The sequence below is a fragment of the Akebia trifoliata genome, chromosome 8 (genome assembly GCF_017979445.1).
Source record: "Akebia trifoliata isolate Shusen 1 chromosome 8, ASM1797944v1, whole genome shotgun sequence".
NCBI classification, from domain to species: Eukaryota; Viridiplantae; Streptophyta; class Magnoliopsida; order Ranunculales; family Lardizabalaceae; genus Akebia; species Akebia trifoliata.
This window is the reverse complement of record NC_141382.1, coordinates 8,954,450-8,970,004: the sequence shown is the minus strand read 5'-3', so window position 1 is coordinate 8,970,004 and position 15,555 is coordinate 8,954,450. Positions and strand designations below refer to the sequence as shown.

Sequence of the window (15,555 nt, the reverse complement as noted above, 5' to 3'; positions counted from 1 at the left end):
TTTAATGAATTAAAACAAGGAGGAAAGAAATAATTAATAAAAAAGTCACGGAGCTTCTCCTTCTTTTTGTGGTACATATATATATAAATAGGCCCTTACAAGCAAATTCAAAAGTCTCATTGAAGTCTCAAATATTTTCACAATAAACCCCTGAACAAAAAGGAGGGAACAAGAACACCTTCCAATCCCTTTCTAACTTAACCTAAGCTCAGAACAACAAAATTGGAAGCATGTTCCCAAATTTGAAGGGAAAGAAAAGAGGGAGCATGATCACACAGCTAAAAAATTATAATAATAATAAGTGGAACTCGTTGATCCTTTTTGTTCCGAAAAATCAGAGCATAAATAAACACAACAGACTCCCAACATGTGGAGAAAGAGAGTAGGAGAGAGTGATTATACCTGATCGAAGACGCTTGCTTGCTATCATGGTTATTAGGAAAGATGTGTAGAAGATTATATGGGGATGCTATACCTTTCAAGGGGACGGTTATAGCTTATTCAAGGTAGAAGAGTTGGCCGTGTAAAAGATTATATAAACATAAATGAGCAGACAGACTAATGTGGGATTGATCTGGTTCAAATAATGGAACCCTGACGATTGAGAAACAAACTTGATCTTGTCTGAGAAGGAAGTACATGAATCTTTTGAGGCTCGTGAAAATTCGACCCAGATGAAGAATAATGAGGAATGGATTTTGGAATTTTCTTAAGTTGAGGTATGAATATCACCACCATGACCGATGCTGCTGCTGCTACCACGTGAGGGAGTAGAACTCTGACCAGAGAGTTGAACATTTGAATGAGGAACGGACCCACTCTGTGAAAAATTCGAACCAACTAAACCACTAGACGTGTTCTCAGAAGATGACATTCTGGTTGAGAAAGATTCTTTGTTGGACCCCGCAATGAATTCTTGGCGCAAGTCCGAAGATGAGGATGACGGGGCTAAAGTAGTAAGTGAAGAGCCGATTGGGTAAGGAGCAACTGGCATGTCAGCGAGAGAAGATGCAGATGGACTGTAACTCAGCATACCCATTGGATGATCAAATTTGCACGCTGGGCCGTACTTGCATACCCCATGTTGCATGTAGAATGTGCAAGTTGGAGCCCCCTGTTAATTAAATGAGCGGATTAAATGAAATATAAGCACCAACGAAGCACTATTATTGTCAATAGTAACATATTATAAAATAAAATAAATCCATGAGAAACCATTCATATATTTGTTCGAAAACCATGAATTTGACAACCAATGCAGAGAAACAAACAAGTCAGACACCTTTTTTTACTTATATAAGCGAGAGCACACCAATGAACTAGCACCAAAGAAAGTAGAACACTGGTCTTTTATGAGTGTGAAGATAGAATGTTAAGGTGTGCAAGTAATGAAAAAGCCAAACAAAACAAGAGCTGCATTTTAAAAAATAAAAATAAGTTCAAAATAAACACTATGGTTAGAGAAAAAGGATGAAGATAGAAAATAGTGTGACCTTCAAAATAAAACTAATGTAAAAGTCATTGTGCTTGAGCCATTTTTAAGACTGGAAAGCAAACTTGAATGAAGTATAGCATAATGAAGTAAATAAAGCTTAAAACAAGTGAGACCAAAAAAAGTAAAGCCGCATTAAAAAAATTAAGTTCAAAATAAACACTACAGTTAGAGAAAAAGGATAAAGATGGAAAAGAGAGTGGCCTTCAAAACAAAACCAATGTAGAAGTCATGGTGTTTAAGCCATTCTGAAGACTGGAAAGCAAACCTAAGTATAGCAGAATGAAATAAATAAAGCTTAAACATGTGAGACAAAAACTTGTTCCTGTTCATACATTGAGAAACCCAGACTGTCACACACAATGGACTGGTTCATGCAAGTACACCCAACAATTTAATGCTGTAAATTCATTCTGCTTACACATTTAATGAATACAATATAGATATAACATATTATTTCTCTAAAGCTTTGCAAGCTTCCCAGGGAGGACTGGTGTCTTTAACATACTGGGTATTTGGGAAAAGTGTCAACATGTTCATCAGTTGGAACAGAGTAGTTATATATAACCAGCTCTGTTTTTTGCCTATGAAACTGTGATGAAATCTAAATATGGTTTACCTACAGCTACCAGACTTATGTGCTAAGCTAAGATGCTTGTTTAAGTGGACAGCTTTATACCATATTTGAACCTTGTACAAGCCAAACATCCATTGTGCACAGTTCCATGCTCTCAGATTTTTCAGTTTATTTTCCTAAAATTGTTGATTCCTATTGCCCATGACACAGTTCTTTCCTAAAACTATCGTGATACATACTTTTAATTATATTTCCTTTGAATAGGCAAAGAAGGTCTAACTATCACCAGGCAACAGTTGATTTAGAATATTAATTATGCTCCTCAACAATTCTGCTTCACATACAATTTCATGATCATCCCAGCTGAGCCCTTTTCCTTTATAATGATTTTAATGACAAGATAAATATACCATCTACACTCTTAAAATCCTTGCTTATTACAACCATCATGAAATAGATGGGTCATTTCGATAACGTGTTACAGGAAATTATGCTAGTAGTTATTTTAGTTCCTAAACTCAAGGACCTGTTGTTTTCCACTAAAGAAGCATGGACTTGAGCATCCAATATACAAGGAAGAACACTGGACAATTAATTAGAAATTTCTCTACTCCAATTAAACTTCAGTTCAGTTTTAAAAGGAGAGGGGGGGGGGGGGGGGGGGGGGAGAGAGAGAGAGAGAGATTGATTTAGGTCGACTTTCATAGGACTTGATCTGGTACTAGTCTATAACGATCAAAGCTGAGTAGCAAGTTATTTCACCCAAGTCTCGGCAAATTAAATTAAGTCTTAAGAGCATGCATGAAATAGATAACAAAATCTATGGGAGAGAGGGAAAAAAAGAAGCAAAAATCAATTCCTTTTAGAGACCAAATTGAGACCAACTGCCTCTGTCTAGAATAGCACAAGAATTTTGATAAAATGTAATACCAGTGAACACTGGTTCAATAGCTAATGTAGGGCTGTCAATGGATTGGGTTCGGACCGGATTGATACTAAATTGGTACCGACCCGATAAGAATACTAATAAACCTGAACCCGATCGGATCAACCAGCTTAAATTCCAGATCCGATCCAATAAAAGATACATTGTTCCGAACCCGATCCGATCCGATAAAAAAAATAATTATCGGTACCACTGTGATCTATGAAAAAAAATTTGTTTTTTTTTTTCCTAGGTGATGTGTACAATAAGTGAGTGGGCCTGGTCAATAGAATATTGTAAAATATCTACTGGAGTCTTGACTGTGCACTCAACTTTTTTGAGATGCAGACAAAAGGTTGAATAAGAAACCTAATATTTAGTTTAATATATATTTCCAAAAGTAGAATTAATATTAATAAAAGTAGTCGTCATAAGAAAATAGGATTTTATTTGTTATAATAAATAGAGTTGTTGTACAGGTCAGAAGGTCACACAACTCTCAAGGGTTTTATTGGAATTCTAATAAGGGTAAAAAAAGCCAAAGGGATTTAATGTGTATTAGTATATACTATATATATCGGGTGTTAGTACCGGATTGGAACAAGGTATATCTGGTACTGATCCGATAAGCAATCGGGTTTTGAAATGATGATCCGGTTCCAATCTAATAGAATGAAAGCCCGATCCAAACCCGAAGTTATCGGATTGGAAAGAAGAATAATAGAAGAGAAATTGTCAATCTCATAAGGAGAGCTTGACAGATATATATATATATATATATATATAAATAAAATAGTGAATAGACGTAAACACCCTTACATAGAAATAAAACAGAAAAACATAAACATAATCATTATTTCCAATACTCCCCCTCAAACTGGAGCAAATATATCAACTAAGCCCAGCTTGACAAGATGAGAGTTAGTAACAGAGGGACCAATAGACGACTTCGTAAGCATATCGGCAAGCTAATCTGAAGAATCTACAAAAACTATCTAAAGAGCACCAATTCGAACTTTCTCCCTGAGAAAGTGAATATCAACATCTATATGCTTGGTTCTTTCATGAAGTACTGAGTCAAAGGCAAGCATGATAGCATATTTGTTATAGTAAAATAAAGTAGAAGAGCCAAAGACAGAAAATCCCAACTCCGTCAATAAAGATCTAAACCAAATAAACTCACAAGTGCCAAGGGTCATAGCCCGACACTCAGCTTCCGCAGAAAAACAAGAAACTACTATGTTTCTTTCTTTTCCATAAAATCAAGTTACTACCATGGAAAGAACAGAAACCAGATATGGATCTCCTATCTGTAAAAAAACCAGTATAATCAGCATCAGTGAAACGTGATAACTGTGGTTAAGCAGTAGACGAGTAGAAAAGTCCAAGACCAATACGAGACTTCAAGTAGCGAAGAATACGATAAACAACATCAAAATGAGAGGAGCGCGGAGCATGCATAAACTGACTAACTACACTAACCGCAAAGGACAAATCCGATCTAATGTTGATCAGATAAATCAACTAGCCTATGAGTCTCTAATAATAAAAAGGATCAGATAAAAAATCATCGGATTCGGCATGAAGACGATGATTTTGATCCATAGAAGAGGAGGCAAGATGACAACCAAGTATCCCAATGTCTTGAAGAAGAGCCAAACTGTTTTTGTGATGAGATAGCGAAATACCACGGCGTGTATCCCCAAGAAGTACTTAAGGGGACCCAAGTCTTTAACCTCAAAAGCACGATCCAATAGACTTTTTACTCTGTCAATCCATTGTGCATCATCTCCAGTCACAATAATGTCATCCACATAAACCAAAATAATGGTGCAATGACCATCCACTCCGCGGCAAATAAAGCAAGTATGATTGGAATGGCATTTGGAGAACTTCATAGATAAAATGACCTCAGAGAAACGCTGAAACCAAGCTTGCGGGGACTGCTTTAGACCATAAAGAGATTTCAGAAAGTAACAGACCTTTCCCGAATACTCCCTTGAAGACGAAACTCAGGAGGGGGTGCTATATAAATAACCTCAGTCAAATCACCATTCAGAAAGACGTTCTTCACATCAAGTTGGTGAAGTGGCCAGGAATTACACACAACGAGAGAGATAAGAAGTCGAACAGTAAGAGTTTGGCGACAAGAGCAAACGTGGCACCAAAATATTGTGTAAACCCCTTAGCAACTAGGCATGTCTTATACCAATCAACAGTACCATCTGCAAGATATTTCACAATGAAGACCTGTTTACACCCAACGGTCCGCTCCCCAGATGGAAGAGTAACCAGCTCCCAGATATTATTGTTTTGCAAAGCATTCATTTCAGCAGTCATAGTTTTAGTCCACTGAGGATCTCGCAAAGCCTCTGAGATAGACCGAGGTACTCAAATAGAATCAGTGGCTACAAAGTAGGCTTAATAAGAAGAAGAAAGACCCTGATAGGAAACAAACCGGACAAGATGATGATCAGTGACACACCCCTGCTTACCTTTGCGAAGGGCAATAGGTAAGTGGGAGTCAAAAATAGAATTGATAAGAACAGGAATATGTGTGGAGGTAGAAGATGGTATACCTGAATCCAAGAAGGATGCTGGCTAGGGTGTAGAGGGGTGAAGGCAACGAGTATAGACCTTAAGAGACGGCGAAGATAGAGGAAAAACTGAAGAAGGCAACACTATAGGAGACTGGTCATGTAAAGTAGATGTAGAATGAAAGTATAGAACATTTTCAAAGAAAGTAACATCAAGAGAATGGATGACACGGTGAGAGACCGGATCATAACATCGATATCCCTTAGACATAGAGTAGTCCAAGAAAACGCATCAAATGGCTTTGTCATCCAATTTTGTACGATTGGGTGTCTTGTCCTGAACAAAGCACGTGCACCCAAAGACTCAAGGTGTAATAAGGAAGAAAATGTTATCAGGTTGAAGTACATGAAGGGGCACCCGTCCCTCTAAGGTGCGCATTGGAACACAGTTAAAAAGAAAAGCCGCAATAAGGACTATCATATTCCAAAATGCCTTTAGAACATACATTCCACAAAGAAGACAACTGACAATGTTCGTGAGGTGACGATTCTTGTTTTCTGCCATCCCGTTCTGCTTAGGAGTATAAAGACAAGTCAACTGGTGAAGTATGTCATGCTCACGAAGATGTATGCGAATCCCATCAAATATATATCATCCCCCATTATCAGACCTAAGGGATTTAACAGTTGTATTGTACTAAGTCTGAATCAATTTAAGAAAGTTAATAAAAATTGGAAGCACCTCAAAACGATAACGCATCAAATAAACCCAAGTGCAATAAGACTAGTCATCTATAAATATAACATAATATCAATAACTATTAAAGATAGTAACAGGGGAAGACCCCTACACATCGAAATGAACTAAATCAAATATGGCATTAAATCGATGCATACAAGGAATATAAGAAGTACGTGTGTGTTTAGAAAGTTTACACACAGAGTACTGAAATTTTTGTCCACTACAGGCAATTTTTAAAGTAGGAAATAAAAAACATAAGTGTTGAAAATTAGCATGTCCTAAACAAGCATGCCATAAATCTAGAGTGATGAAAAAATGTAGCTACCAGATGATGTAAGCATAGAAACCGAAGTAGTAATAGGCTAAAATCTAAACACGTACAACCTATCCCTCATACCCCTTGACAAAAATCCTCTTTGAAGTCAAGTCCTGAAAGAGATCCGTCAACAAGGCAAACCTCCCTATGGGTGGTGGGAGAAGTAGAAGAAGTAAAATGACTAAACTCACCAGTCATGTGATCAAAGACACTAGAATCAATAACCCATGTCAGAGTAATAGAGTCAAACTGAGTGACATTGAATGCAGAGGATGTACCTGGAGGCGTAGTAACAGAGGCCACAGTCGAAAAAGGGTGAATGTGAGCATGAATCTGATCCCTGACAATAGTGGCAATCCGAGTCTGTAACTGTTGTAAGTCAATCGTGTCAAATGAAGGAGGATCAATGAGAGGAATAAATGATGACTCTACTATAGTAGCACGAGGAGCAATTTGTCCCAAAAATGAAGTGGATAAAGATCGTGGTATCAGAAGAGGATAGAGTTGAAAGCAACGGGCCTTCTCATGACCAGTCTTCCCACAATGACTGCAAGTAAAGCCACTCCCTTTACCACGACCATGACTACCACGGTCACGATTCTCTGATCCAGGGGTACGAAAGTCGAAAAAACTCAAGTTGGCAGCTAAGGCCATTTAATATGTAACTAGAGCAGAAAGAATGTCAGGGACTTGAGTTTGAGGAGGAGCAATACAGCAACGATGCTCATCACTGTTAATGGTCGCAAATATCTCAAATAAAGAAGGTAGAGGGGTGGTGTCGAGGATCTGTGTCTAAAGTGCCTCAAACTCTGTATATAGACCCATAAGAAACTGGTAGGTCTGCTGTCGGACAATCCTCTTAATTACATAACCGACTGCCTCTAAAGACAACTCAGCCATAGACTCATAATGAGAAAGTTCCTCCCAACGTGACTGAAAGAATCCAAAATAATTGACTACACTCTAAGTCCCTTGCGTAACCTAGGCAATGTCTCGATAAAGCTCATAAAACCTCGAGTCATTCCTAGCACGAGTGTATGTCTGAGTAAGTGCTGCCCATAAAGATGAGATTGTCTCATGATACATGAACATGGTATAGATACGCTGCTCCATGGAGTAAATAACCACCCAAGGATAGTGCAGTTATCGATCTCCCATTATTCAAATTTAGGATCAGTAAGTGGTGGTTTAGTAATAGTCCTAGAGAGCCATCCAAATTTTTCTCTGCTACCTTGATAGAGTCACAGAGATCTGGACCATGACGGAAAGTTCCAACCATCAAAAAAAGTAGTGGCGATACGTTGGGCTGAAAATTTTGCCCCAAGAGTTGGATGAGAATCCATAGATTCTGGATTGGTCGTCATTACTTGCTAGAAAAGAAGTAATTTTGGTTTGAAGGGAGGTCTCGTGATCACCAAAGAGCAAAGGGCAGCCTCAAATAGTAAGGAAGGTGGGGGTGAAACTCTATCACACAACCCAGCCAAACCGTTGTAGTCCAATCACAGTAGCAATCGCAACAGTGCTGCCAGTCCAAATAGCAGCCTATATGAACCAGAAAACAAAAAACAGCGGACAGAAAAAAAGGGGGGCAACCACACCAGCCAGCCCTAAGCCCATCACAAGAAAGTTGCACTCGCAGAACAGCAGCACAAAACACCCACAACACTCTCACACTGCCCTAATCAGCACCATCGCAAGACTAACAACAACAAAAAAGCTTATCGCAACCCAGTAGTAAAAACTCCTATAGCAGGCAGCAGCAAAAAACAGCCTAGAAAAATAGTAGGAGCAGTCCTATTCCACAATCCAACCAACAGTTCTATCGCACAGAACATGGGCTGCCCTATCGCACAGTCCAGTCAGCAATTTTGTCGCATAGAGCAAGAGCAACCAGCCAATAACCAACAGCAGAACTATCGCACACCACAGCCATATTGCATAGCTTGACCCTATCGCACAAAAGAATCCAATCGCATCTTGTGATTAGGTCATCACAGATCTAAAGGATTTTAAAATAAAATAAAAATAAATAAAAAAAAGGAAAACCCCCTAAGGGGAAACCTCCAATGAAGCTGATGCTACTATGTTCTTGGTCCAAAACAAAAAAAAAAAGAATGAGGAAGAGAAGAGAAGAGAAGTGAATGGCGACAGCGATGAAGCTTCAAGAGCCCAAAATCGATGAGGAAGAAACTCAAGGAGGGGCTGTCGTGGATACTCTAGGGCTTTGATACCAAGAAGAATAATAGAAGAGAAATTGTCAATCTCATAATGAAAGCTTGACAGATATATATATATATATATATATATAGATTAATAAAATAGTGAATAGACGTAAACACCCTTAAATAGAAATAAAACAGAAAAACATAAACACAATCATTATTTCCAATACAGAACAGATCGGATTTCAGGTCTGATCCGATCCATTGACAGCTCTAAGCTAATGCGTCATGCTGATATGATCACAAACGGAGCGCACAAATCAGGAGATCGGAACCAATGCTATGCATAAGCCTAGTCAGATAGTCCCAATTAACTTTCAAAAATTATAATAAAATGTAAGACCATAAGGAAAAAAGTGCACACTAGTTCAATAGCTACTACATCGTACTGATAAGGTCGCAAAGAAATCAGTTGACAAGAACCAATGCTATGCATAAACCAAGTTGGTTAGTCCCAAGTAACTTCCAGAACATTGTATATTACACTATTGTTTCTTCCAATAGGAAACATTGAACATAATGCGTACACATTTATTGGAACTCTTATTTGAAGAGTAAGATTGGAGAAGAAAAAGAGAGAAACAGTACTCCTAGTCAAAAGGACAAAGACAACTGTGCACAATAAGTATAAAAAATTACATTAAAATAAAAAAAAACTAGTATAGCCTTACAGCATTCCTCAAGTTGGTGCATCAATATGCTTATCAAAAAAAAAAAAATATATATATATATATATATGTATGTATGTATATCAGTCATTCCCTACTTGGTCAAGAAGTCATGATGTTGAATACCACTGATATCTTTTGTAAGAATGTTCATGAGCTGCTATTCTATCTTCACAAATGGAGTTCACACTACGTACAATACAAACTTTGCCTGAATGAAATGATGATCTACCTCTATTGTGTTTAATCCTATCATGCCGGATTGCCTCATGAGCAATACTCATTGTTGGTTAAGAACTCGTGAAGTTGAATACCACTGACATATTTTGTAAGAATGTTCATGAGCTGCTCTTCTATCTTTGCAAATGGAGTTCACACTACGTATGATACAAACTTTGCCTGAATGAAATGACGATCTACCTCTATGTTGTAGTCCTATGAGGCAAGTTGCCTCATGAGCAACTTTTAGGCCCAACCTCAGTTCTTGAAGGAGAATCATGAACCATAACATTTCACACAACCCATGAACTATAGATATGAACTTTGTAGTTCATAGAAAAATGAGCTAACAAAGGTACTATCCTAAAGAAGAGATTCTATCATCCCTAGATTTGCTCAATCTACATCAACATGTGCTTTCACCTTCATATGTCCGTACTTCTTAAATAAAAGACCTCTTTCAAGTGAGAATTTACGTCAACATTTGATGTGGAGTACGAGAAAAAGGCATTTGTGTTTATTTACTTCTCATACTAATTGCACATGCAATATCAGGTCTAAAGGAAAGACAAACAAGTTGCCCAACCAACCACGGAAAAATGTCAATATCCAATGAAGGTTTACCACTCTACTTATCAAGTGTGTAATTTTGCTCTATAGAGATATCCACAGTTTAGTACCTAGCTTTAAAGCAAGCGAGTGGGGCCAGTTGATCAGTATAAAATAATAAGGATAAGGTTGGTGCTTATACATAAGGACCACCCCCATGCACTAACTCAAAGATGATAAGTGATATTTCTCTTCCGTGCCCTCCAACTTTAGCATTGCTTTGTTGAATATTTCAAATCATGCTTCCGGAGATTGTTTTAGTCCATACAAGAACTCCTTCAACCTACACACTTTCTTTTCATCCTCTGGTAATCAAAACCTGGTAGAGGGGACATGTACACCTCTTCCTTCAACTCTCCATAAAGGAATGCATTCTTCACAACAATTTGATGCAACGACCATGACTGATTTGTTGCAAGAGATATAATTACTTTTTCATTGGTGTAAAAGTTTCATTATATAATCAAATTCCATATGCCTAAATATAGCCATTGGCAAGTAATCTTGCCATGTACATTTCCACAGACTCATCTGTCTTACATTTCACGATGTATATCATTTATATCCAACGAGTTCTTTTCTTCTAGGAAGATTCATTAATTCCCATAGCATTTCTTTCCAAGGAATAAGAATCCACAAGCATAAAGTACAACAACCAAAACATTCTTGTAAAATTCTTTGTTTCCCATCTATCCTATGACACATTGGATTCATTTAGTTCAATAGTCCGACCAGTGGTATTTCCTAATTATCCTATATCAATATACATCTGAGCCGACTATGAACATTCCAAGCAGATTTCACCATCCAACTTTACCATGGAAATCTGCATACTGGAATTTCCAATAGGGACATATATGATTTGATATTCTTATATTACCATAAATGACTTTTGAACTTTCATAGTAGACGTAATAGTTTCTCCAAAAAATCAACAATTCCAACAACTTGCTTGAACGAAACTTCCAACTCATCAAAAAACTTCAAGCAAGAAATATTTTACACACGACAGTCCCTGGAAACAACAACATTTGTCATACGAGTAATAATGTCAACACCTCTGTAGTCCGCTGCCATCCAATGGATTAATCGGGTGCTTAAAACACCATCAAGATGAAGTCAAAAAATTCCTAAAAATAATGAAAAATCCCAAAATAATTAAATCCTTAACCATAGGTTTTTTATTTGTTTTCCATCTAAGATTTTGGCCTAGTTCGTACGAGTAATAATGTCAACACCCTGGAAAGCTTTCTCTTGTTCCCTGTTTTTTCTTCTAGTGTTCTGAATCAGTTAGGGCTCTGAAACCAAATTAAAAAACATAAGAGAAGGACAAGAGAATAGAAAAGATGGAGGAGAAAAGGGAGTTCGTGTGTTATGTTCCATGAATCTCAGGGTTCTCTTATATATGTTAAAATATAGTAGGGATGCAAATACTAACCCTAGATAAACGGAAAAAAAAAAAGAGACAATTGTTTGTTGTAAGGATAAAAAGATTATTCAACCACCCTTACAACACTTCTTAAGATTTCAAGAAAAATCTAAAATACAAACTCTACTTAAAGGCATGAATAGAGAAAATGAAATAGTAAGAAGATTCGTACCGGACGCGAAGGGAGACCCATGGGGCTGGGGGCGTAATTTGTTTTCGGAGAGATCCGATCCTGTGGATGATGGTATCTACAAACGGGTCCAAATTTACAATCCCCTGTCTTCATGTAATATGGGCATTCGGGCATGCCAGGTCTTTCTGGAAACATGTTTTCATTTTGACTACTGCTTGAAGGGGCAGCAGAAGGAGGCAAAGGCTGATATGGCCCTGGATATGCTGTTGCTGAAGGAGATAGCTGTGCTAACCCATAAAGTGGACCTCCTCCAACAGTGGGTTGAGCACCAGGAGAAGCTACTGGGCTCATAGGTGCCTGCATCAGATGGAGTAAAGACCCAATAAGAGTTACAAATAGCTTTTGAAAAAGTCCTAAAAGATAAGAAAAGAGAGCTGATGTTGGCACCTCAAATTTTACTTATTACATCCCAATTTTTTAAATTATTTATCACACCCAAATTCAAGACTAAAGCACACTCTTCAAACATTACAAAGGCTTGACTCAAATTATAATTTCAACATTACAATTACAAAACTTTATAGCACTCATTCAAACAATGCCAATAGTTGTTTACAATTATGATTAGTCTCATACAAAATTGTAAATCCAAAAAAATTGAAATCTCAAGGAAAAAAGGAGAGAGCTTCTATTCGCACCCAACTTTTTTACTTATTCTCAACCATTCACTTATTTTCTTTATTTTTAATTGGCTGTAGTAAGTAAGTTGGGGTGCCAATAGCAGCTCTCTAAGAGAAGGAAGCATTTATGCATGTACCTGATAAGGACTCCAAGTTGGAACGGGAACCATTCCTGGGGAAAGCAGCACAGAACCGTAGGGCGCTTGCATAAATGAACCAGGTGCAGGCCTCGCAGCTTGCCAGCTTCCTCCATACTGTTGAGAATAAGGAATTGAAGGAGACTGCATTGAAGGATGAAATCCGGGTGCTGGTGCGGGTGCGGGTGTCGGAACAGATGCACCGGCTGGTTGTGGATGATGGAATTTACATGTTACACTGAACTTGCACTGACCCGTTTTCACATAGTAGGAGCACTCTTTCTCACCCTGTAGTTACACAATTATCAGCTTTTAATCTCATTGTGAATCAATTTAAGTTCACAACCCCCAAAATTTCACTAAAACACAGTGAATATTAACAAATATGATAGGATAAAGAAGGGAATTTGAACCGGTCGAAGTGGGTATCCGAAATAATTTAATGAAACTGGGGCCATCGATCCACCTCCGTATTTTGGATGGTGATATTTGCATGAAGCACCAAATTTGCAAGTCCCGGTCTTCAAAAAATACTGCCAATTGAGGGAAAAAAAGGTAAATTACCATTTTGTGAGCTGAATATGACAAAATTCCGATTCTGGGTAACTGTTCATTTTAATTCCAAAACATGAAGAGCGAGATCACAAGTTTTTCAAATTGACGATCTCCTTGATATGAAGTAGCAAGATTGCTGCTATTTTTCTTCAAAGTGACAATCTTGCAGGTTTATATAGTGACGATCTCGCTAAAATGTAGCGAACCTACTAGATTGTCACTTTGAAAAAAAAATATCAGCGATCTCACTACTTTATATCAGTGAGATCATCATTTGAAAAACCTGCAATATAGCTGTTCACGTTTTGGGAATTAAAATGAACAATGAGCCATAATGGGAATTTCATCAAAAGTTGATCATGTTTTGGAAAATTTCTCAAAAAATAATAATAATAATAACATTATTACACCAAAACAATCTGGGGTCTTGTTAACGTGTGCCCAAAGGGCTAACGTTAAAGTGCAACAAATACACCTTGGGAATAAACATTTTGGGGTATTTTTGGCACACACAAAATGAGGGCAGTTTTGATACGAAAATCAATTCCCAAGGTGTACTTAATATACTTCAACGTGTGGTCTTAGGGCATATGTTAACAAAACACAATGAACTGACCCTTTTTCTAGAATCAAGAAATAAACTAACTGAAAGATTCTAGTAATATTTCACAGAACAACATTGATGGAAATCAATCATCTAGTCTGTTTTAAACACTCGGTATTAATGAACAAAACGAAACAGTAAGGTACCTCGCATACAGGTTGGCCTTCCCGCTCTGGGTACTCCCCTACTTGTCTTATCGCTCCCACAACCTAAAGAGGGTTGCTAACTTATTCAGATTCAAACTATTAACAGTAAAAGACTTCAAGCACACAGATCTTATTTTTCAAAGCAAAAAAACAAATACACAGAACACTTCAACTATTAGATAAAATTATGGTAGACTTGCCCCAACATCCCCAACAATCAAACAACATCAGAAGAGCTCAAATTATGCAAAAGCAGCATAAAATCCGAATGCCCCAACATCACCAACAATCAAACAACATCAGCAGAGCTCAAATTATGCAAAAGCAGCATCAAATCCGAATGCCCCAACATCCCCAACAATCAAACAACATCAGAAGAAATCAAATTATACAAACCAGCATCAAATCCAAATACCCCAACATCCCCCATAATAAAACCACAACAGAAGAACTCAAATTATGCAAACCCAACATCAAATCTGAGTGCCCCAGCATCCTCAACAGTCAAACAACTTCAGAATAGCTCAAATTATGCAAAAGCAGCATCAAATACTGATCAAAACTAAGCACATTACGAGATCAACTGCGTTGGGATATATCAAAATGTACCAATCAAATCAAAGAAGATCCAAACCTCCAAAAAACCCTAAATTGTGAAAAAAAAAATTAATAGTAGATAAGATTGCTATAAGGATTACCGCACTGCGATCGCGAGGGTGATTGAATCTACACCTGCCACCATAGCCACAAGTCCCTGTACGCATATAGTAGTTGCAATTGGGTTCGCCTGGTCGCTCCGGGTAAGAATCCCTGCTTCCCAATCCCATCGAACACATAGATTCTGCATTTTCAAGAACAAAATCAAACCCAATTCAATCACCTCTCCACACTACATAAACCCTAAAAAAAAATGTGAGATTGCGAAATTCGACCGAAATGAAATTGAGATTGAAAATGCCATTAGAGTAGACTAACCTTCGAGTCCAGTTTCGGATGTCTGAGAGGTCCAAACCATTTGTGGATCCGATTGAGACTCCTCCATTGTTGGTCTTCGATCGTACAAATCCATGTGTACGGAACTGGTTTTGAAGAAACCTAACAGAATGTACAGAAGAAGATGGAGAAGGAGGGGAGGAGAAGGAGGAGAAGAGATCTTATATGTGTTCTAGAAGGTTCTAGAGTGTTCTGGAAGGTCCGATCGTGTGGGAGATTTTGAAGAGAGATGAGTTTCGATACTCAGGCGTTTGCTTCTCTCTCTCTCTCTCCCCCACTCTGTCTCGCTCTCTCTCTCTCTGTCTCTCTCTCTCTCTCTCTCTGTGTTTTTCAAAGGCTTTGATCTTTCTTCGGTTCTCTCTATTTTGGGATCTTTTCGTCTGTTAAGTTTTTATACGCGCCAAACAAAGGAAAAAAAAAAAAGGGTTCATTTGATAAAGCACACTGTTTTTGTTTGAAATAACTAAACTACCCCTTCCATTTATTCTGTGTGTTATAAGAGAAATGACAATATTGCCCTCTTGCTAATTTAATCAAAGATAACTGCCATTGGCATCTCAACTTTTACTTA

At 37.8% G+C, this 15,555-nt stretch overlaps 1 protein-coding gene across 1 annotated transcript; it reads right to left on the bottom strand.

Moving 5' to 3' along the window:
- On the bottom strand, nucleotides 1–15,357 carry LOC147395938 (zinc finger CCCH domain-containing protein 32-like). The gene is made up of 7 exons (XM_086450313.1): nucleotides 14,967–15,357; nucleotides 14,690–14,832; nucleotides 13,992–14,054; nucleotides 13,100–13,219; nucleotides 12,687–12,974; nucleotides 11,909–12,226; nucleotides 1–1,114 (listed from the first exon to the last, which is right to left on the bottom strand). Exons 1-7 carry the CDS (start codon nucleotides 15,058–15,060, stop codon nucleotides 710–712), a joined length of 1,431 nt encoding a protein of 476 aa, XP_086306439.1. The 5' UTR covers nucleotides 15,061–15,357; the 3' UTR covers nucleotides 1–709.
- Nucleotides 15,358–15,555: the final 198 nt, after the last annotated feature.

Bases quoted from the DNA above. Each gene is read 5' to 3' on its own strand.
- LOC147395938 (XM_086450313.1), bottom strand. From the start codon at position 15,060: ATGGATTTGTACGATCGAAGACCAACAATGGAGGAGTCTCAATCGGAT. The intron at 14,055-14,689 runs GTAATCCTTATA...AACCCTCTTTAG, and splicing joins ACCCTCGCGATCGCAGTGCG to GTTGTGGGAGCGATAAGACA. The intron at 1,115-11,908 runs GTACGAATCTTC...TTTAATTAACAG, and splicing joins TGGGTCTCCCTTCGCGTCCG to GGGGCTCCAACTTGCACATT.